Source organism: Orussus abietinus, unplaced genomic scaffold (genome assembly GCF_000612105.2).
Source record: "Orussus abietinus isolate OABI.00-Male unplaced genomic scaffold, Oabi_2.0 scaffold46, whole genome shotgun sequence".
NCBI classification, from domain to species: Eukaryota; Metazoa; Arthropoda; class Insecta; order Hymenoptera; family Orussidae; genus Orussus; species Orussus abietinus.
Window position 1 is genome coordinate 679,701 of NW_019394349.1, and position 21,821 is coordinate 701,521.

Sequence of the window (21,821 nt, forward strand, 5' to 3'; positions counted from 1 at the left end):
GAAGCGTTTCACCTTTTCGTTTCCTCTTCTTTTTTTTTTCCACCAGCCGATTCGGTGGTTACGGTCAGCCGGTGGCGTCAGGCACGGTCGTCCCCGAGAGTCGGGCTCCCCTGAAAAAGAGACAATCGGTAAAAGCTAGCCGGATCGTTCCTGGGAAAGGAATCTCTCTAAAGGTGGATGCAGAAAGGCGCTCGCAGGTGGTTTCGTGTACGTGTGGACGTGGGAGTGCTCGAGGAGGAGGCGTAGGCGATGTCGGTGGAATCGCCGAACGCGTCAACGTCCTCTGCGAGAAAGACTCGTACGACCGGGAGGAAGTCGCGGGAAAAACACCGAGGAATGCCGCCGAATCGCAGATCGAAACGAGACCGGGGAACGGTGGGATTAACGCGGATGCTTTTTATTAACCGTCTGAATGGGCTCTTAAAAAAAAAAAGAAGAAAAAACCTTGTCGAAAAATGACGATCGGCGAGATAGCGCTTGTTTTAAATTGTTTTTCGAAGCTAAGTAGAGATGGAAGGAACGCGATATTTCGACATATTATCGCGTTCAAATGTGCTGGGAATTTTTCTACGTGAAATCTGAACAGCTTTGGACGCAAATGGTTAACAATCTCTGCCGGAGACTCGAGAACGGTTTATTGCTCGTAAGAGCTCGGGTGCTTAACACCTTCCCTATAATCGGACGGAACTAAAACGATATCGCCTCGCGATGGACGTGTACGAACGACTAAACGATTTCTGTTACTTTTTTCTCCCGGCCGAAAAGGGATTACAATGCGGATGTTTTAACGCCACGCCTGGTACAAGCATGTCGGGAGAGAACTATGGGAGGCGCGAATTAACCGTCACCCATGATCTTGAACAGGGCGGTTCGTTAGGCGTGGAACTTTTTCTCACGATTAACGCCCAAAGAATGACGAAGAATGGCGAGGGAACGAGATAATTAATGATTTCTCCCTAGGAACTGGCGTTTTCACTGCTCTCCTAGAGAATTCAGTTCCTGGAAGCAGATTCTCCGCATAACGGGGCATCGCAGAAATGCGGAGGCGTTACTTCGAGCCAGGTACGCCCGCGATCGGAATAAAGGAAGTGGATTCGAATTTTCGAGATCAGACGGATTTAACTGGACGACTGGACGTGGGCTTGCCACCGAGGTCGGCTCGGTCGGATCTATGGAAATAAAATCGATTACCGCCGCGGCTATTCTCGACGGAAAATAAAGGACTCTTTGCCGCGTAAGGCGTCAAAAGTTCTTTCTTTGCGATTCTTGACCTTTAGTACTACTTTAAATAGGATATTTATCGTACTATCGGTTCGCTCAATTATCTCGTTCTCTCTTACTTCATTTAACTGGGTTTTATACCTGTATTTGGTTTTGGAGGTGTGAAGTACAACGAATTGTTTCAGTCTCCAGAAGTGGATTTGTTGTTTAACATTTTTTTTTTCTCCTGTTTTGAATGCTGGGAAGTCGGCTAAGAATTCACGTCCTGTATGTCGAGACGAATGCGACGCCGCTGGCGCCATCTCGCGGAGACCGAATAGAGTAGGTGTACTTCCTTCGGCGCTTGGCAATCTCCTGATTTGTCGGATTAATAAAAAAAAAAAAAAATCATTCCGCAAGCAGATCGAAAAGCTAGCAAAACGACGACCTGCGATCCGAGGATGCGCAGTCCGAGCGTATTGCACATTTATTCGATTCCCAAGCGCGGTCTAAAATACCTAGAAAATAAACTATGGAAGTTAGCTAGGGTATTTTATTTATTTAACTCTGGTCAGTAGAGTTATTTAGTGGTTATATTGGGGAACCTGCTGCAGCACTGCCAGCGCATTCGCCACCTATTTCCGGTCGCTTCGTTCGTCCATTTTTCCCGACAAGCGCAATGGGAGAGGAGCCATCTTGTTCGAGTCGCCGACGTGGCGGCCGGCTTGTCAGAAGATTTCTCGTTCATAATGAAGGCTTGTAAGTGTGCTTTACTTAGATTTTGTAAATGACCAGTATTGATTTTTTTCTGAGTACTTATTAGCACAGAACTCACGTTTGATTTGAAACTTTTATGTGGACTCACTGTGCCACCCACGTTTCTCTTGGCGTGGCTAATTCTCTCGGCTAGAAATAACGTCTGCCGTTCTGATAATTCTTCGAGTTCTGTTTGGAGAGACTTATTCTTTTGTTGAGAATAGCATATTCCGTTATTCGTATGCAAAATTTATGTTGGATGGTAGGCGTACTTTATGATTATAATTTGTGGTTAACAAGCGTCGTTATGTTCAGCAGTTTGGCCATTTATTGCTGTGATTGCATCGCTACATGTAATAGCAGCAACGAAAGTGGAAACTTCGACGAGTTCCTACTTATCAAAGGCTGAGCTTACTCGCCTCAAGAAGGTCTTAGAACCAGGACTTCAACTTAAAGATATTTCCGAAGTATACCATGCGGTGCTTGGTTATTCGCTCGCAAAAGAAACTATTCCGAATGTGGAAGTAAGTTTTATTGTTCTTTTAAATTGCCTTATGTTAACATCTTTGTAAAGTGATGATTTTTACATGTATTGAATTATCAATGATGCTTGATTAGTCTTTCTGATAATGGAAATAATTTATAGCAAATTAATGAGAATTGGATTGCAACAATTAATTGAGAAATTAATGATTGTAGGGTATCTGCAAATTTGCTCTAAGTTCAGTTGGAGATGGAACCAATGTAGCAGTCGAAACTATTTTCTATGCCACGTCTGTCTGGCAAACCACTGGAAAATGTCAGCCGCTTCCTGTACCTGCCATCACCAAGGTTATTATATAAATTATTATTTAATGTATGATTTTAAGTATTACATGTGATGTAACAAAATAACTTTCATTCATCTGTAGTAGTAGTGAAAAAATATGGTTAGTTTACTGTACATAAATGTACTATCGTTAATAACCCATTTTATTTTTATTACAGGTTCTGACTAAAATAGTTGAGAAGGATACTTCTACGATTCCTGAGTTGTATTATGCTGTTGGTGCTTTGAAACATTTGTCTCATAAATTACCTGAAGCTACAATCACCAAGCTTGTAAAAACGTTACAGAGCGCTTTGAAGAAAGACGATAGCGTTTCCAAGTAAGAAAGCCTCAAGAAAATCAAGTGATTGATTCATATTTAACGTTTTCAATTTTATGTAAGTTTGTTCTGTTTATAGCTTAGGATATACATTCCATATAGCTGCCGATTTGGGTTCTCCTGGTGCATTTGCTTTTGAACGCATTGAGGATGCCATTGTCCAAGCGGATGAGGTCAATGGGCAATACTTGCAGTTTGAAGGTGGTCTTTCCGTTACAAGTGAGTTGATTCATTTAGAGTAATTATTTTAAACCTTTTCATACATGCATTTCACTATGATGTTTATAAAACTTTCGTTCTACTGTAAGAATGTTGAAGAAACTAAATTTTTCTGATATTGTTTTTATTCATCAGTAACAAATATTTTTGGCTTGACTGTATTTGTAACTATTGTAATTGTCTGTGTACAGGTCTCGTGGTCAATGGAGTATTTAAATTGTCTTCTTCTTTGAACAAAAAACCTCCACTCACATCCCAGCAAATTGTTAAGCTAGCAAACTATCTCCTATCTCGAGTTTCTGTACAAACACCCAAAGGCGTAATTAGCCTTCTCTCTGCATTGACCACTTTGGCTACGAATGAATTCGAGAAACCAACATGCATTACCTTGGCGGAAGGAGGCATGAGTATTTCTGTGCAACAACCACTGGTCAAAGTTAAGGTCTGTGATATTCTTGGCAATCCTCTTGAAAAGGTGCCAACAGTTACTGCCAAGTCCGTTACAAAGTTGAAAGGGGAAGCTGTTGCTGTAAACAAGAAAAAGTTTGAACCTTCACAGGAAGACAAGTGAGTCGATTCTCCAAAATATTTGATATTAATTTTAATGAAATTATTCCCCAATTATTTGCTGTATCAATATATGCATCTTGATAACAGTTATACGCTTGGGGTATATGAACTGTTGGACAACAAAATTTGACCTTGTTTCATATGGGATGGTTATTTTAGAGTTTAACAGACATTTCCAATTGCGATGATTAACAGCTTTTCCTTGCATGGAGTTTTTTAGCTATTTTTAAAAATATGTTTGTTACAGAACCTTGTTCACGTTGGATTTGATGGATGCCAAGCTGAGTCGAGGTTTCTACCAGATATCGATATCAGCAGGTTTGGTGTCCAATACCGTTACGGTCAAGGTGCTTTCAGAAGCTGTGATAGATTATCTGGAAATTGGAATCGGTGATGCTGATCAAACCACTCAACCAAAACTGATAAAGTAATTGTTTTTATATATTACATTTCTTTTGATGTCATTGCAACGGTAGTGTATAATTATTAACAAATTCCAGAGTTAAATACCCAAACAAGTTGGAGGAAAAAATTGAAGCCGACTCTCAGCAGAAGCTCGTTATGAGATTTGCACTAAAGGATAGCACAAAGAAAACAATCAGAACCCATCAGGCTTTTGTGAAGCTTTCTCCAGCGGCTGATTCAACTATAACAAATAAAGATCATGAGATCATTTTCGTTGCCGAAACGTCGCTGGAAGTTTACAAATTTGACATGGTACGTATGCATCTATGGGTACATTACAATTTTAAAATCAGATTATATTACGAGTGTGTTCATTATCATACTGACTTATATTTAATTTCTGTACTAGCCAGTGGGACCAACTGCTGGAAATTTTGGTCATGAAAGTGGGGACTACAATGTGGAATTAATAGTTGGTGACGCATTGCTGAGCAATTCTTTCCAGTGGAGAGTGGCAGTTGTGACGTTGAAATTCCCCGAAGCACCTACATTTGATGTCTCGGTCCCATCCGATAAATTTGCACCATTCCAACATAAGAATAATATGTATACACCAAAGCCAGAAATTAAGGTAAGAATTAGAATTTTTATAGTGAAAAGATGTGTTTGATACCAATGCTCGTTAGTGGCAGAAAGTGTTCATTATTTTTGTCACCTCCATAACATTGGTAAATCAACGACCAATTTGTAAGATTCCTGTTCTAACATCCAATCTGTTGAACGGTTGTTTCACACCTTGGCCAACAGTTATATAATAAAAATAATCATATCCGTTATGAAAATGATAAAATGTATGAGCAATTTTATCATTGAATCATGTTTATTTTTCCAGCATATGTTCCGGGAACCTGAAAAGAGACCCCCTGCATTTGTGTCCAATTTGTTCACTGGATTATGTCTTGCACCCGTTCTTCTGTTATTTATCCTCTGGGCTAAACTTGGAGTCAACATTTCCAACTTCCCGCTGTCTCTCAGTGCTGTCGTATTCCACCTAGGATTGGGCAGTATGTATAAATTTTTTTTTAACGAAAGCACTAGGTCCAAACCTGAACTACAATAAATGATATACGCCTGATGCTTGACAGACAACTGTGATCCAGTAAGATTGTTTGTTTTCAATCAGGCGAAGAGAAAAATGAATTTTCTCGCATATGTAACGACTGGTTACATTTGTAGAATAGTATTCATAACAATTTATATACTTATAGAAAATATGTCATCAAAGCGTGTGAAAGTTTTTAGTAACGGTAATATTTTTGCTTTTCAGGTATTTTCGTTCTCTTCGGAGTCTTCTGGTTGAAACTGAATATGTTCGTAACTCTCAGGTATCTCATGGGTCTTGGAGTCGTTACGTTCCTCGCAGGCAATAAATTGTTGTCGCACATAGCACGTACTCGTAAAGGACGTTAATTTTCATTTAGGATAATCATCGAGAGTGTATCATTCTTCTTTTTTTTTTAATACACGAGCTAAAACCAGAATAGGTGCAGTGATACACGTTTGCAAATAAGTCGTAACTCGTCTATTTTGTATATAAAAGAAGAGGAAGGAAAAAGTGAGAATATTAAACGTCCCGATAACGGTGGGGTATGATGATGAATCTACTTTGTCAGAAGGTGGCAGAACGTGTACTAGGATTCGGTATAGAATCGAAGTCATTTCTTTCCATTATCAGTCACGGCATTTCGAGATTAACTTTTAAGCTTCGAACACGTTAAACGTTCTTGTAAGTATTCTTATTTATGTGATGACGTGTTCTCGGTAAAATAAAACTTGCTAATTTGTATGTTTATAACCTGAGCGTTAGAGCAGACGCTAAATATTTCGTCAGATTTGTTTCTCCCGTCAGACTTGGAAAAATATACGATCGTACGTACTCATATTATTAAAAAAAAAAACTGACTAGAGGGTGGAGGACTGAACGCGAACAGTCGTTTTGTACGGATCTGTTACACATTCCTGCGATACTTGCTGCGAAGACTTGTTAATTATAAGTTCGTCAGGTTTATCGCTTTCTACTTGTACAGACTTCGAATAAATAAATTGCTAGAGCAATAAGAGGTTCACAGAGAGTGGAAAAAGGGACGAGAAGCAACGAAGGGTTTTTCTTGGATCACTTAAAAGTCCTCGATGGACAGACTTTGCATCTTGTGGACCGATGAGTTTCTAATATTTCCCAGTTTCTCTTTCTCCGACAAAGTCTCGGCGTTTCCTGCTCTCACGGAAATGCAATGCCGAAGACATTCCTGCAAACAATGCGTTTCTTTTTTCAACTTGTCCCTCTTCACTCGCAATTCCGAAGTTATTAATTGCGCCGCGCTGACCCGGCGCCAGAATTGCTCCAGATTTTGGAATTCCTCGAGGATCTGAAACACGTTAAAAAAAAATTATTCACCAGTCCGGAATTAATTTTTAATTTATACAAGTTACAAACTTGATGACTGTCGTCCCAGTCTGATCGAATCGACGTAATCGTCACCGATTCCTCCAACTCGGTAGGATTAACAAATGGCAAGATCTTTTCATCGAGCGTCTCGAATTTTCTGCACATCTGTACCATTGTTAAAATCTGCTCGGCTTTGTTTACCAATTGTTCCAAGTGTCCCGTGGTTCGCTTGTACTCGATCGTCATTACTTTCAACTGGCTCTTGTCCTTTTCTTGGTCTGAAATTAAATTTTCTTTCGACCACATTACTGGGAGTTTTTTTTTATTTTACAAAGAAAGCGAATTTCACCTGACGCGAATTTGTCTTTTGCAGCCCAATAGGCGGCCTGAAAGAAGTCCCGCTCTTTCGCGATCTCCTGGACCTCCTTGTCGGCGGAGGTCCTGAAGGTTCCGATTTTCTCCCGAAATTTTCTAATCGATTCGTACAGAGAGATAGTGCGAGCCATCTGACGCTCGATGATCCCTCGTTCCTTCTCGTCCTTCGTCCTGAGGGCTTCGTAGAGCTTTCTCTTATCCGCGGTTTCTGCAAAAGTCGCGGCTCTTCATCCCCTCTCGGATTAAAGAAAGCCTCCCTCACTTGTCAAGTACGCTGTCAAGATTTTCTGTAAATGTTCGCAGAGGGTGCCAAGTTGCTTCTCCATCTGGGTACCAGTTAGGCGTTGAACTTCCTTGTTCTCTCCGTCCATTGCGTCCACCTTGGCTGTGGAGAAGGAAAACTAGAAATAGGATCTAGAAGCCATTGGGCCCGTTAATTTTAACTTATCGATGCTCACTGATGGTCCCACTTTTAACGTTGTTCAAGAACTCCTCGTTTCGATGTTCTACCGCGAATATCATCGCCTGGAGGACGGTCTCGTCCTCGGTGTGCACGTTACTAATCTCCGTGTTTTCCAGCTCGGAACCTGCCAACATCTCTTCGAGATCTCGCCGATAGTTCCTCTGCTCCTGGTGCAACCTTTTGCCGAAGATCCCCATCAATCGATCTATCCCATCCACGTGGGACCGGAAGTTCATCTGATACTGCTCTTCGGCGGCCGATACCGCGTCCATTAACAGACTGATACTAGACAGTAGAATTTCACATTTTAGATAGAAAGTAGTTGAGCAATAATTAATTTATTATATATCCCGCTTCGGGCAGGATGGAAAGTCGTCTCTGTGATCAATTTTTTATCGGCGTCTTATCGGGGACCAGTTCGGACCTTATTAATGAAACATGTGAAATCCTGGGAAATCGGGTATCTGGATGGGAGGCTTGAGAAAAAAAATTATTTATTATTCCCGACCAGTTTTACAGCGGTCAGGGGCGGATATGAATATCTTGGAAGACCCGCCAAGTCATCCGGCGATTAAATTACATCCGAGATTAATTGGGAATTTAATGGACGGCATTTATGGGCGGATATTTCCCCTACCTGTAGTCCTTAATGTCAAGGGCACGATCGAAGGTGCGCCAGGCCACCTCCAGGTCCTCCTTGAAGGATGGCAGCGTCACTTTCCTCATCGTCTCTCGCCATTTTCCTCGGATTTTTTTCAAGTTCGCCGCACTTAGGGCGACCTCCCTCTTCAAGTGCTCCTTTTTCAGGAAAATCTCTCTCTCCCGTTTCGCGCGAAGCGCGGCTTCCCTCTTCGCCGTCGCCCTCGCCCTTTTCTCCTCCGGAGACAATTTCTGCCGAAATAAGATACAGTTCTCTCGAGTTCGTAATTTCTTTTCAGGGAAATTTTTCAACCGAATTTTTCGATAAATCATTCGATAGGATATTTTTTTTTTACTTTAGGAGGCATTTTCAAGCTTGGATTCGGGGGACTTCGTGATCTGGAGGGTTGATACTGTTAGTTGTGAATTAATTGACATTGACACTCGAGATCGACACGTGAATGCCGGATCGCGGCTTCTTCGTGGTCTTCGGGTTAAGGCGGCTCCTGTGCTCGGTGGGGCTTTCTCAATACTCGATCTAGCTTTCGGATAGAGTTAAACTTTCCTTTTCTTTTTGGTACTTCTCAACCGCGAGAGGACGACGTGCACTCGAAAATGAAAGAGTCTCGCGACATCGAGACTTGGTCCCGGGATTCGTCCTTCGCTCTGCCCACGTCATTTCATCGAAAGTAAAATCCTCCTTACAGTTGCGACAAGATTGGTAACATCGAAATTTATAGCGGTGAGGTCGTTTAAACGGTATAAAGTTTTTGCGTTTCCGTTGGACCCCGCAGTTGTTACGGTGACGTTACGAGGACGATATCGATCACCGATTAAGTGTGGGATATTTTTTACGGAAGGATTTGGACCGCCAAAAGTCGACGAGGAATCACGGTGAGCGACTCATCGACAGCGATATAAACGGGAATTTAAATCGGCGCCAATTTTTCTCCCCTTACTGAATCTCGACTTTTTATTCCAGGCATTCGAAATGAAGCTCTCGGAGGTACTTTTTGTTATCAGCATCACGGCATGGACCGCATCTGCCCGGAAACTGGACGAGAATTATTTCCGCTCGAGGCGTCAGATCGGAGAAATTTCCAGGTCCACCGGAGAAGTTATTAAATTTCTTACCCCGAGGTAATTCCTATAATCGCATCTCCACATTCCCTTATTGATAGCGTTAATTGTAGTTATCTCTACGCGCTGATTACCGGCTATCTAAACTGTATCAAAATTTCAGACTGCTCTCGGAAATCGAGGAAGCCAGGAACGACCGCACGGGACGTGGGGTCGCTTATGGATCGGAGTACGTCGGGTATAAACCATTTTATCCGCCATACATCACTGTTCAAGACAGACTCAACAGCAACAATCGGAAAATTTATTACGACAAGGAGTACTACTCGTTCCGGGGGAATAACGACCACGTGGACGGGGAGCGCAGTCAGGATTCCAAGGGAGATCCTTTTCCAAAAATCGGTGGCTACTCTTCGACGAAGAGCCCCATAGACCTCCCGGAAGTGCACCAGATCGCTCGTCACAGCGGAACCGGAAGTCTCGATGGATATCAATTTCCAGGAGGAAGTGCAAGCTACGCCTCGTCTTTCGCTAGTGTCTATGTACTCTTTGACGATAATTAAAAAGTACGCAAGTTGGGCGAACGCACTCGAAAATGGTCATGGCTGATTTCTGGGGGTTTCACATTGTCATGGGTTTTGGTTCCGACGATTTGCGACTAATCACAAGGACGTCGATTTGATATGCCGCAACAGGCGCACCTGTAGGCTAATAACCAGGGGTAATTAAACGTGGAATAAAGGGCGTGCTTACATTCAATATTGATAAAGTACTCGTGAAAAGCTCTTCTCCACCGATTTTTCTCGAGAATCGTAGGGAAGCGATGGCTTTCTTTTTTTCCCTTAGAAAATTCAGGGCAACGAAAGAGGGCCGATGCCGTTTCCGTCCTAACTTTCAATCTGCAATTTAAACAAGTATTTTAGCCGGCTATGAAAGCGATGCATTTCGCAAGTGCGCCAGGTCCGTTGCGATATGTCGAAAACGAAGTAAATCAAAAGTTCCCGCAGTGGACAACACATGCAAAACATGTTCGCTTTGGACTAGGGAAGTCGAAATTTATTGCAGCTGCGGATGCCCTCTGTATGCGAATTATTTCCTTTTTTTTCTGTTATTCCAGTAATTGGAAAACTTCATCCGTGACGAATGACGGATTTTTTTCTCCTCCCGTTTCCACTTCCTCTCTTTATTCCTTTTTCCATCGCGTTCGTTCTTTCTCCGGGTAGGAACTTCGCCGTCGGTTTCATTTCTTTCTTTCTTCCTCTTTTAGAGCACGATTTCGTTTAACATTCGAGAGGAAAAATCTTGAGGGGAAGTTCTTCTTTTCTCTAGTTGGACGTTTCTTTGCGAGATCGAACGTCCCAGTTTCGTCGCTGTCCTGGGCACTTCGCGGTCGCGAGAGGGACGTTTCGAAATACCGTGTGGATGCTTATGCAAATGTCATAAATTACACGAACCATACAGACGCGTGGTGCCAAGGTCGGGCCTAGATGGGCGTGTGGTATTTTTATGTCGCTAGATTTTTTCGCGACTTTTGGGAGCCGTCGTTCCACGTTCGGTCAGCATGACAAGATCCGAAGTAACGATTTCCGGGTCGTTAGGAAATTCCGTGAATCCATGAATATTTCTGGGAATTCCCCATAGCAGTAAAAAAAAATCGACCTAACGCCGACTAAAAATCAGCGAGCCTAAGAGGAATTAACCCAAAAATACGTACTCTCATTATCAGCCGTGAAAAAACCATCCTCTGGCATCCTCTATTCCCCGATGCAAATGTTTTAATATTTAACATTACGAAAAAAAATAGCATCGCTAAGCGATGCGCCACTAAGATTGACTCTTAAAAGCTCATTTGAAATTTAGGAATTGTTAAGGAAAATAAAAAAAAAATCTTCGAGCGAGGGAGCGCTTTCGTTTAGAATTCTGCAACTGGCCCAGACAATGGGCTACTCCTTTGTCGAGAATCCGACCTTGGGAGTTGAAAAATCGAGGAAAAAAGGGGGAAGAAAAGGAGGAACATGATAGAGACGTCTCGAGAGTGCCGAGTCACGTCCATGGTCAATGCTCGATCCCCGTAGATCTTTGTCAGAAGTTCGATTCTGTTGAATGACCTGGACCGGACCTCGGTAATGGGGATCCCAAGGAGTAGGGCTGAACGCGGATGGACCGTCCGGTTTCCTCCTATTTTGGCGAAAGCTTCCCCCATGGTGGGGAGGAATTAAACTCATCCTATAAAAGAGTCTCCTCTCGTTCTCCAGCATCACATGACCCAGAACCACCGAGGTTCGTAAGGAACCTTCCGTTTCTCCGCATTCGCGCGAACGTGGCGTTAATCTCGGAAAAGGCTCTCTCGCGAGTTCGTCTTAAAGAAAAGAAAAAAAATATCTCCAAATTTCAATTTTCAAACTTAAACTCCCCCCTGTGACTCAGTGAGCGCGATCTGGATCAAAGTGGCTTCGTTCGGTCGCGACAAAATTCCCAGTTATTTGTCGATTAAATATAAACATTCATAAAAGATAAAAAATCGCCTCGAGGAGATGCTCTAAATGAATGGTTTAAAAATGTGCGGAAATTCCGGGCGGGGATTTTTCCGGGATTTTACCGCGTGTGGGGTGTAGGGTCTTACAGGTGTTTCTGAGGCCAGGTGAAAAAAAAGGGAAAGAAAAACTGAGAAATATTAAAAACACGGAAGACCATCGAAAACTGGGTCTTCGGGAAGGGCGACGTAGTTTTCGTAACGAGTCACTTTCGAAACTCGTATAAGCGAAAGATTGTATAAGAGGTAGGCGCGCTCGATCGCGGCTCCCGTGGAATTTCAAACGGGATTCCAATTGTCGATATTCCGATTTTTTTTTTTTCGTCCCCTGCTTTCGTCGGTTTCTCAACTATCGAATATGATTTCGCAAAGCCTCCTCCGATGACACGTGGTCTCGAAGTGCATCACCCCACTGCTCGGCGCGGAATTGAATTGGATAAAATTCGGAAAAAAATGAATTTTGAATTATTTTCGATTATTATCGATTAATCTAATTAACCGTTGATTTCATTCGGTAGTAATGCTATAATAAAAATTCTCGATTTTGCCCTACAGATGCAGCTCCAGGTCCTCTTCCTTGCCAGCGTCGTCCTCGCCCTGGCTTACGCCGCGACGATTCCTGAAAACGTTGCCGAAGAAAATCCTCTTCCTGAAGAGCATGTCCGGGACAAGAGGGGACTCCTTTTGGCGAAAAAAGCTGTTCTTTTGGGAGGTGCTGCTCTGGGAGCGAAAGCTGTCGTAGGTGCTGGCCTGGTCGGGGCTGGACTCTACAAAGCGTCCCGGTGAGTCTGCGATTTAATTAACGTTTTTATTTCTAACCATTCCCCGCGGAATTAAAATCTCATGAGACATTAGAACGAAAACGTACGTTGTATCCCTTCGTGGGAATTATTCATTTTGGATATCGCAAAGATTTTCCGTACACCGAAGGTGTTACTTCAGGATCCCCTGTGCAATTTTTAGACCGAACAGCGATCGGCCATTTTTTGTTACCTGTTTTTAAATTTTATCCGGGGCGAGGTAGTGAGTATTTTAATCGGCGATTATTTTCAGGTACTACGGAGGAGGATACGGGGGAGGATATCACAGTTATCAGCCGACCGTTTATCACCACTATGCCAAGCCAACTTACGTCAAGTACTACTCTCATTCTCCTTACTACAGCAGTGGGTGGAGTCCTTCCTACTCTTCAGGGTGAGTGATCCTGCAAACGACGAAAAATTTAAATAAAACATCTCCTAACAAACTATTATACATTATATTCGCCTCTTTCAGCTGGAGTTGGTGAAGAGTCGGAAAATCCTCGAAAAGTGAAATCTGCCCGATGTGACGTTCGATGGACGATAGTGCTGTAAAAGCTTTCTGTAGTAGTTCTAAGTACTTATTTAAAAACTGCGAAAATACAACCTGTTTGTTAAAAGTCGGGGTAATTTGCCGAATAATCGATCGTAGGGAATCGGGGACGGTTTCTTTCCGCACTTATGCGCGCCGATCGGGGCCGTCGAAAGTGTCTTTCGGCGAGTGCTCGAAAATTGCAGTTTTCGCTGCAACTGCAGTTGCAGCTCGCGTGACCTGGGCATGAATCGAGACACGAGGGTCTCCATTATTGCCGGGGAAAACGAGTACGGCCTGCAAGGTCTGGAGGGCCACTGTAACTCCGGTTTACGGGTTAGACGTATGTCCGACAATTGCCCCGTGATTGTGCACTTGCACTTTCTCGGTGCGCCGAGGTCGGCGCTAAAGAATTCGTTGTTTTAAAACCAACGGGAGAAGTATTGGACCGGCGTAATTGTAATCGACGTGGCCTCTCGATTATATAATTAATTATCGTAAAGGGGAGTACACACGAGTGCGTGGTCGCCGAATTATTTCCTATCCTCGTGTGCGGCCTTATGAATGAACGCATTGTCGACGTTCCCCGTTGTCTGTTAACAATTTCGTCATAGGCCTTGCAGAGAATGTCAACGAGACTCGAGGCAGACCGAGCCACGGAAAGCGAGCCGACACACAGGGGTCATTACCGTTTTATTTGGCATGGAAAGTGCGTACGATCGACACCGCCGACTTTCTCGGGCCATTGTGCACGCACCTTAAGCACCGAGGGCACGCAATCATTTTCACTAATGCACGCACGCGGTGCATATTCGATTTTTGGACATATCCCGGCCGTGTGAAAACGCTCGACTCGACATATCTATCCACGAAACGAAGAAAAGAAATGGAGAAAATAAAGTCGAGGACGTTTCCAAACACTCGATGTGCCTTTAGAAATGCTTCCCAGCAGGTTAATCAGGTTCCACTTGACATGGAATTACCGAAAAGTGGTGCGCGGTTTAGAAATTCGAGTTATTTGAGAATGAGTCTCAAGGTCTCGTCTTAGCAGAGCCATTTTTTCGTTTCTTTTTTTACCACGAAGAGCCATGGTCCTTTTTCTATCACGAGGACCCAGGGTCGTTTTGTATTACCTATGGTAGATATGGTTTTACCTTACCCATAAACGTCACTTTTCTTCACGTGGTAAGAAATGTCTAGACCTCGTAACTCGAAGTTACATTGCGCCGAGTGACAATGCCGAATCGATCGCGAGATCGATGGGGTCGAACCTAATTGTAACACACGGCGACACGCCGAATAACGACTAGAAACGAAGGAGGGGGTTGGCGCAACGAGCACTGTATTCGGTATTTTTTTTTTACCTAGAGGGGGGCACCGGGTCACCAGGGTATAAAAAGTAACTCGGAGAGTTACCGGGCACAGTACAAGTACGCCTACGCGAAAAGTTCACTGTACTCGAAGACAAGGTGAGCCGTGCCCGAAAGTACACGGGTAACTTACCCAGGACCGACATTTTTGATCTCGAGTCCCCAAAACCGAATCCTGCCCGAAATTAGTGCAACTCTCGGTGCAACTAGGAGAATCACGGATTTCGCAAGTTTTGCTGGACTCGTCATAGAACTTTCCCGGTCCCTATTGTCGACATTCCGGGTTTTAGGGCCGTTTAACGAGTTCTCCTTTTTTACTCCGCGTACACTTACGTGACTTTTCCTTGCGCAAGCGCTCTTCAGGGCTCGGCACTCGACTGGTTGCACTCGGAAGTAACGTCAATTTTACAGTCATTTTTACACCTGACTGCCGACTCGGAAATTTTGCGTCTCGTAAAGCAAACCCTCGCCTTCCTAAAGTCGGCATAAACGCAGCCGATTGGCCGTTATTAAGATTTTTCTATAATTATCTAAACGCACTCCGGCTCGCGCGGCGTTCGCCATCTTGAAGAGGTGGCTACTTCTTTGCGGTGGAGAACCTTCAGTGTTCTCCAGGCGGGCAAAGTCGAGTCGTTTAGAGCCTCCGTTAACGTAAGAAGGTTAATTTCCCCGTGTAATGAAGATTCATCGACGTCTAATGACCGTGGAAAATCGCTGATGGGAACACCTCCCCCGTTTGCATCACTGATTCTCCTCGCCTCCCGCTTACGTTTCCTCGAGACTCGAAGAAATATTTCCCTTCGGGGAAACATATCGTACAGTGATCGCTTGAATTATTTTTAAGCAGTGTACCATTAATACTAATTGTTACATACAATTTCCCCCTAAATAGATGAAATTCACGAGCGTCGCCCTTGCCGTGTTGTGCTGTTCGGCGGTTTACGCCATGGCGGAAGAGGCTCTTCGGCATCGACCGGAATTCCCGTCCTTGGAGGCGGTTTCCGATGATCAGGTGCATTCCAGGACCAAGAGGACCATCTTCCTGAAGAAGAAGCTCCTGGGAGCCGGCCTGCTTGGATTCGGTCTTGGAATAGCGAAGGGGTGAGTCTTCGGCGTCGATTGTCATGGAGGATCCTCCGTGGCTCTTCCTTATTCGACTTCCTTTCAATTTTCTCCTTCATTTTCAGTTACAAAGCCGGCTTCCTGACGGCGCCTCCTGTTCATCACGTTTACGTGGCACCTCCTTCACCTCCTGTGAAATATATCGAGTACGTGGAGCGTCCTGTGTACGTCGAAAGGATCGTCGAGAAGCCGGTCTTCAAATCGGAGCACGTGGAGTACGAACACGGATGGTCGCAGCCGGAACCTCCTTCTGGATATGGGTAAATAATTTAAATTATTCCTTGCACAATTAATCCCGAAGCTCTAAGTCCTGGAAAGTGTCCCTAGCTTCCCAGAGCAGCTGAAGGAAATTATTTCGAACCTGCGGAAATTCTCAGGATCGAGGATCTCCTAGACCGGGGAAGTACCTGAAGGAAAAATCATTATTCATCGCGATGAAGTCATTCGCTTAAGCAGTGATCGGTTTATGTGACTTGATTGTCAGTTTGGTAAATTCATTGACGCTTCCTTCGGGTCTCCTTGATCCTGACGTGGAGATGCATAATGGTGCTTCCTCGTAAGACCTAAATGCAAGGTCGGCCGAGCAGGCTCCGATTAAATCAACGTATCCCACGATAAGAAGCTAATTACTCTGACGTTGAATATGTATTTTCCATTTACAGCCGCTGGTGAGGGAAGCGACGTCATTGCTGATCCTTCCTGGTCCCAGCGAGGAGGTCGTTGCTGGTTGCTCACCCCTGAAGAGAGGCAACATGCTGATCCACTTCAGGAAAATTTCGTTACTGCTGTTATGTTATGCCTTTTGTAAAGTGAATGTTTATTAAGGAAAAAATGTGCGATTAAATGATTAGTCGCTTAACACTTGGCTATTTGTTTTACCCGACCGATGGTATCCGTGCTAAGTGATCTTGAAAACCTTTCCTCGTCCATCCTCACTGAGGAGGACCTTGAAGAGGCGATGTAAAAAAACGAACAGTGCAATGCCCCGTTTTTGCTTGATCGCGAAACCAAGGATGACACTTTGTTCTCCTCGCTCTCTTCGCGTTCTTCTTCGACATCACTATGGAGGGAATTATTGAACAATCGGCGCGATCTTCTGAATTAATATCGCTCATTTAAATTCATCGATATGAACGGTAGTTGCCATTTTTCATCCCTGCACGTGTTCCCAGGAATGCAGCTCAAGCCGGCCTTTTTTTAACGATGGCTCATGGAAATTGTTATATTCAATTATACGCTTTTACGCGTTTACGGACCTAGGTCAACCACTTACGGAAACGTGGAAGATGCTCCTCGGAGGACTCAAGGTTGGGCCATTAGATGCAAACACGGAACGAGTCGTCATTAAATTGCTGGGAAATTCTCGATGATCCGTTTGTGGTTTTCCTGAAAAAGCGGAGCTAAAATGTCGCTCGTCGGGTCGGTCACTTCGCCGACGTCGTGGATAATAAATTAATTCAGAAAAGTCGGGGAAGCTGGGATGACTGATGATTTTTATGGCCTTACTGAGAAGTGAGTTAATGCGTAATGTTTTGCATATTACGGGTCGAATCTCACGCCTGGCGTCATCAAATCATCTTTGACGTCCTTTTAGCACTTCTATTCCATTCTTACGCTTCCTTGACACTTTTATTAATTTATGAAGGGGCTAAAAATTGTTCCCATTTTTTTTTCTCTCTCTTTTCGTTTAATCGAAAGCCTGGAAAAATGCGGAAAAATCGGCTTGGGTAAAATGGGTTACAGTGATTCGGGATTACAGCACCCCGAACGAGTCACTGTCCACGAGGGTCTTCAGGGTCGATTACGTGTAAACTTTCTGGAAGTACACACGAAAGTCTTGCGCAAACCCGAGGAAAGCGACGCCCAGAAAAATAGGCCTCGGAGGATCCGGCACTAATATTCCTAAGAATTTCGTCCATTTGTGGAGAAACAAAGAGGGCCTCATTTGCATGTGCGGAGATTCGGTCGCCAAAGGAGCGCCGATCATCGAATATGCATCGAGTCCCTTCCTACCTCCCTGGAGAATTTTTTTAAAAATCGAGAAACAATTCTCGATAATAAATCCCGAGCTCACTTTTTCACTGGTATTTACATTTTCACACCTATTAGAGTGTTTCCCAAGTTAAGGTGAAATTTCTCCTGTCCATGAGAACCGTCACGTACGCTTTCATTGAGGTGGCTCCTAATCATTCCAGGATGTAAAAAGCCGATGCTATCGATATTTCGTTTTTACGGAATTTTCTAACGATGCCCTCATTAGGGCTCAAATTGACGTCATTTGGAGTGCAGCCATTGAAGTCTCGAAAATGTGATTTCTACCTTGACATCGGTGACTCCGATATCGTGTGGAGGCTAAACGCGTGAGTTCGTCACGATGGGAGGGAGGTAAATACACCTGAGGAAGATGGCTCATCAGGTGGGAGACTTGTGAGACATATAAGTACTCTGAGATCATCCCGAGGAATGGTCAGACACGTCGAGTACCTCCTGAAGGGTTGGACGTAACACACCACAGAAAATGAAGGTTAGTGTCAAATCAATTAAAACGTGTACTTAATTTTCAGTACATCCGTCCAGTACCTCTTAACTGGATTTTATGATAACCAATAATTTCAATAATTTCCGACGAGAGTTCCTGAATATCGAAAAATTTCGAAAAATCTTCAGATGCGTCTACGACTCCTCTCTCTGGTCCTCCTTTCTTGGGTGGTCCTGACGATCGCCCAGGAAAAGGAAGATGTGCAACCGAACCAGCTGGAAGCCGAAGAGCCCCTCGACGTGGTAGAATCTCCAGAAGCTCCTCTCGACAGGACGAAAAGGACATTGTTCTTGAAGAAGAAACTCCTGGGTGCCGGCGCTCTAGGCTTCGGACTAGGATTTGGCGTTGGAGCAGCCAAAGGGTAATTTCCTCATAATCCACACATCTCATAAAAATTCCACAGGACTCCCAGGATGGTCTTCCTGCTCCCTGAATTTTTCTCGAGATTCAGACCCCCTTCATACTCCAAAAAAAAAAAAAGATATTCCCGGCGGTTTCCACGGAGTCATGAAAGTCAATCGTCACCTCGTTGCAAAAAGGACCAGGATCGGAGTGGACATGTCCTTGGGGATTCCCGGGCACTTAGAATTTCGAGATCACGTCCCTGTGCATGCAGAAGATCCGGATCGCCATTTTGCTGCTTGGCATTCTTCAAGAGTCCTCGCACGCGTCATTTCGGCTCGTTGTCATTCGGCGGTGCACCTCGACCGGTCATGTAACGATTACAAATTCGGTGTAATCATTGCGAGTAGTCGAAGAAAGCACAGTGACTTTCTTCGGCCTCGCATTGTTTACCGCTAATGAAAGAAATTCGGAGGTGTCCCCTCGGAGCTCGTTTGCATTTGAATGCACCCTCTTCGCCATCCTCGAGGAGTGGTTTCAAAATGGAGGCGCATCGAAATGTTTCTCAGGTGACATGATGGTCTGGAATTGAAGGAAAAATTGGAAAAAATGAAATCAATCAGGGGAACGAAACGGAACAGGTCCACGAAGGACTTCCAGGAAACGCTGGAAGAAGGTCATGCTCGGAGCGTCGAGAGATTGGCAAAGCCCGAGGATGAGCTAACGTAATGGACATAAGTAATACTAATGCGATGTGCAAACAAGCCCTGGGCACTTTCGACTTGCCACACTGGTTGTTAGATTTTCTCCATAAACTGCCAAGGCGCCGGTGAAGCATGCGTGAAGCGTCATTTCCAATATTTACAACTCGTCCTAAAAGGATCCTGGTTTTGTGCACGATTATTTATTATTTACCGTCTCGGTTCCAGTCGCATAAATAGACAGTTGCATCATACAACTGTCGTCATCTGTTGCATAAAAACCCCAGCGTTGAATAAATTTCGACGAGTACCTGCTTGTACATGATTTTCATTTTTTTTTTTAGATACAATTATGGCCATGGAGGATATGGAGGATATGGCGGATATGGCGGATATGGCGGATATGGCGGATATGGAGGATATGGAGGATATGGAGGTTATGGTGGCTACAAGGGTTACAGAAAACCCGGGTATTACCATTATGGCGGCGACCCCACGTACGTCGTCCAGCGTCCCGTTTACGTAGAACGTCCAAGTTACGGATACAGTCATCCAAGCTATGGATATGGAGGTTCAAACAGTTACGCCAATAGTGCTGCTAGCAGTTTTAGTGCCGGTGGAAATTTCGGGCCCATTTCTGGGGGAATATCTGCCAGTCAGGCCAGTGCAAGTGCCAGTTCCGGTTCTGGATGGAACGGCTACGGAGGGTGAGTTTGGAGTCATTTGCGGTTATAAAACCAGAAAAAAGACAGAGAGTTCACCAGGAAAACTCACGATTGTCGACCTATGACTTATAGGAAGAGTGCCCATAGTTTAATTCTTGATAACATATGTTATTTAGGAACTTTTGGGGCGATTTCTTACTTAGCGTCGTTTCCCTTCCAGGTACCACTACTGAACAAAATGGCGGCCGTCAGAGATCTCGAGCGGACCGTAACGCGGGGAGATTCGACGTCTAATCTAAGAATTCTGGATGCAATCCTGCAACTTTACATACCTCGTGTAATATATGCGTTAGATTTAAAGTCTTTTGTACGGATACATTAATAAAATTGTATTTATCCCTATTGTCGACCGATCAATGGCGGCTGAAGGCCGCCTTTAAGTGTTTAGAAACGCAATCGAGCGTTTCCGTTCTTTCCGTAAATTCGAAAGGACGACACGAGATAGATTTATTGATATAAATCCGTGGTGGACTGATCACAAGGGGGTGAGAGTGGGAAAGACGCTCAAATATGGACGCGACGTTTAAGACTCGCGAGCGGCCGTGTATTTGGTCACAGCCATTGCTCCTTCGGAAACTGCATATTTTGCCAGATCCCCAGGGAGCAAAAGACGCACCGCAGCCTGGATTTCCCGGGAAGTTATGCTGGATTTATTGCTGTAACGTGCGAGTCTAGAAGCTTCGGTGGCGAGTCTGTGGAACATGTCGTCCAGGAAGCTGTTCATGATAATCATTGCCTGCTTGGAGATCCCCGAGCCCGAGTGGATCTCCTTCAGCACCTTTCAAATTGTACGCTTGTAAAAATAAAATAAACGAAAGATATATCCGACAAACATTTTCTTTTTTTCCTTTTACTTTGTATATGTAGGTGGAATAAGTCTCCGCTCTTTTGGCCTTCCGTTTTCTTTGCTCCCTGATGGAATCGGCGCTCCTCTTCAAGGAAGACTGACTAGGAACTTTACGACCCATTTTTCAAGGCCCTGAAGACGAATCTCAGGCTCCTCGAGAACTGCAGGAAAATCTGTCTCTTCGACTGCACTGGCTTGTACAATTTAAATCATTCAAATCATTTAAATCATCCTCTTCCCCATGGATCTCCAAAACTCATGTCAAACCGAGCCGAATCCGGGTTTGCGGAACAGTGCAATGCCGCGCCGCAAGTGTTTTATTTTTTTTCCTCCTTTCAGAGTCGTTTTTAGCCATGAGCGTGCCGAAGTACAAACGTGCCCTGATGGAGGCTCGTCGTCATTCAAGCTTGATTTTGCTGAGAGTGTTTCATGAAAAATTACGTATATTAATGGTATTATTTATTTCTGATGGATTGCTGCGAACGGAATGGAGGTAAATGTTGAATACGACTGTCTTTATTGTGCTATAGGTACTAAATACTTCTCCTTTCTTAACGGATCGTCTAAAAGATACAAACATCCGATTCTCGGTGAATATACAATATTCTACAGTAAATTCTGTCAACACTTAACATCCATCTGTCTTAAAGTTATCCGAGCGGCGTTAACACAGACAAAATCTCAGCTCCGTACAAACGCCCGGGAAGAAAAAAGAAATACCCTCGACCGAGTCGCCATTAAATGATATTTCGCGGGTTCTTCGTCGTGATAACGTCGGCTGAAATTACACGCGAATTGTCACACGCGTAGCGAGGTATAACGAGAGAGACGAAATGATTCCCAGAAAAAAAAATTCATTTTTTCTTTTACCCTCCTTTCAGTCGACAGATTTCACCCCAGAGCTCACATCCTCCCTCGTTATTTCCTCCGGTTTAATTGCAAATGAAATTCAAATTTAATGGGGAAAAAAAAAAAAATATTTCTTTGGCGATCTTCCATCTCTCGATGA

The 21,821-nt window shown here is 44.0% G+C and overlaps 5 protein-coding genes across 6 annotated transcripts; 3 read left to right on the forward strand and 2 right to left on the reverse strand.

Moving 5' to 3' along the window:
• Positions 1-1,877: 1,877 nt before the first annotated feature.
• Positions 1,878-6,153, forward strand: LOC105702186 (dolichyl-diphosphooligosaccharide--protein glycosyltransferase subunit 2). 2 transcript variants are annotated; one of them, XM_012429563.1, is made up of 11 exons: positions 1,878-1,959; positions 2,272-2,480; positions 2,656-2,787; positions 2,944-3,104; positions 3,184-3,323; positions 3,515-3,890; positions 4,141-4,320; positions 4,394-4,610; positions 4,708-4,929; positions 5,191-5,362; positions 5,626-6,153. In XM_012429563.1, the coding sequence occupies exons 1-11, from the start codon at positions 1,950-1,952 to the stop codon at positions 5,766-5,768; spliced, it is 1,962 nt and encodes a 653-aa protein (XP_012284986.1). In that variant the 5' UTR covers positions 1,878-1,949; the 3' UTR covers positions 5,769-6,153. The 2 variants fall into 2 exon arrangements, with proteins under 2 accessions (XP_012284986.1, XP_023287669.1); XM_023431901.1 differs by having other exon boundaries at positions 1,887-1,959; positions 2,275-2,480.
• Positions 6,151-8,524, reverse strand: LOC105701954 (coiled-coil domain-containing protein 65-like; the record flags this gene model as incomplete). The annotated part of the gene is given in 6 exon segments (XM_012429113.1): positions 6,151-6,724; positions 6,793-7,052; positions 7,055-7,327; positions 7,382-7,504; positions 7,578-7,867; positions 8,220-8,524. Coding segments are annotated over 6 exon segments (1,500 nt in total), but the record flags the coding sequence as incomplete, so codon positions are not given.
• Positions 8,525-15,428: 6,904 nt separating this feature from the next.
• On the forward strand, positions 15,429-16,396 carry LOC105701955. The gene is made up of 3 exons (XM_012429114.2): positions 15,429-15,637; positions 15,724-15,918; positions 16,321-16,396. Exons 1-3 carry the CDS (start codon positions 15,429-15,431, stop codon positions 16,328-16,330), a joined length of 414 nt encoding a protein of 137 aa, XP_012284537.2. The 3' UTR covers positions 16,331-16,396.
• Positions 16,397-18,080: 1,684 nt separating this feature from the next.
• Positions 18,081-20,307, forward strand: LOC105702143 (cold and drought-regulated protein CORA). The gene is made up of 4 exons (XM_012429479.1): positions 18,081-18,182; positions 18,326-18,558; positions 19,585-19,947; positions 20,126-20,307. The coding sequence occupies exons 1-4, from the start codon at positions 18,177-18,179 to the stop codon at positions 20,136-20,138; spliced, it is 615 nt and encodes a 204-aa protein (XP_012284902.1). The 5' UTR covers positions 18,081-18,176; the 3' UTR covers positions 20,139-20,307.
• A 137-nt stretch (positions 20,308-20,444) lies between these two features.
• Positions 20,445-21,052, reverse strand: LOC105702144 (late histone H2B.L4-like). The gene is made up of 2 exons (XM_012429480.1): positions 20,820-21,052; positions 20,445-20,743 (listed from the first exon to the last, which is right to left on the reverse strand). Exons 1-2 carry the CDS (start codon positions 20,931-20,933, stop codon positions 20,489-20,491), a joined length of 369 nt encoding a protein of 122 aa, XP_012284903.1. The 5' UTR covers positions 20,934-21,052; the 3' UTR covers positions 20,445-20,488.
• Positions 21,053-21,821: the final 769 nt, after the last annotated feature.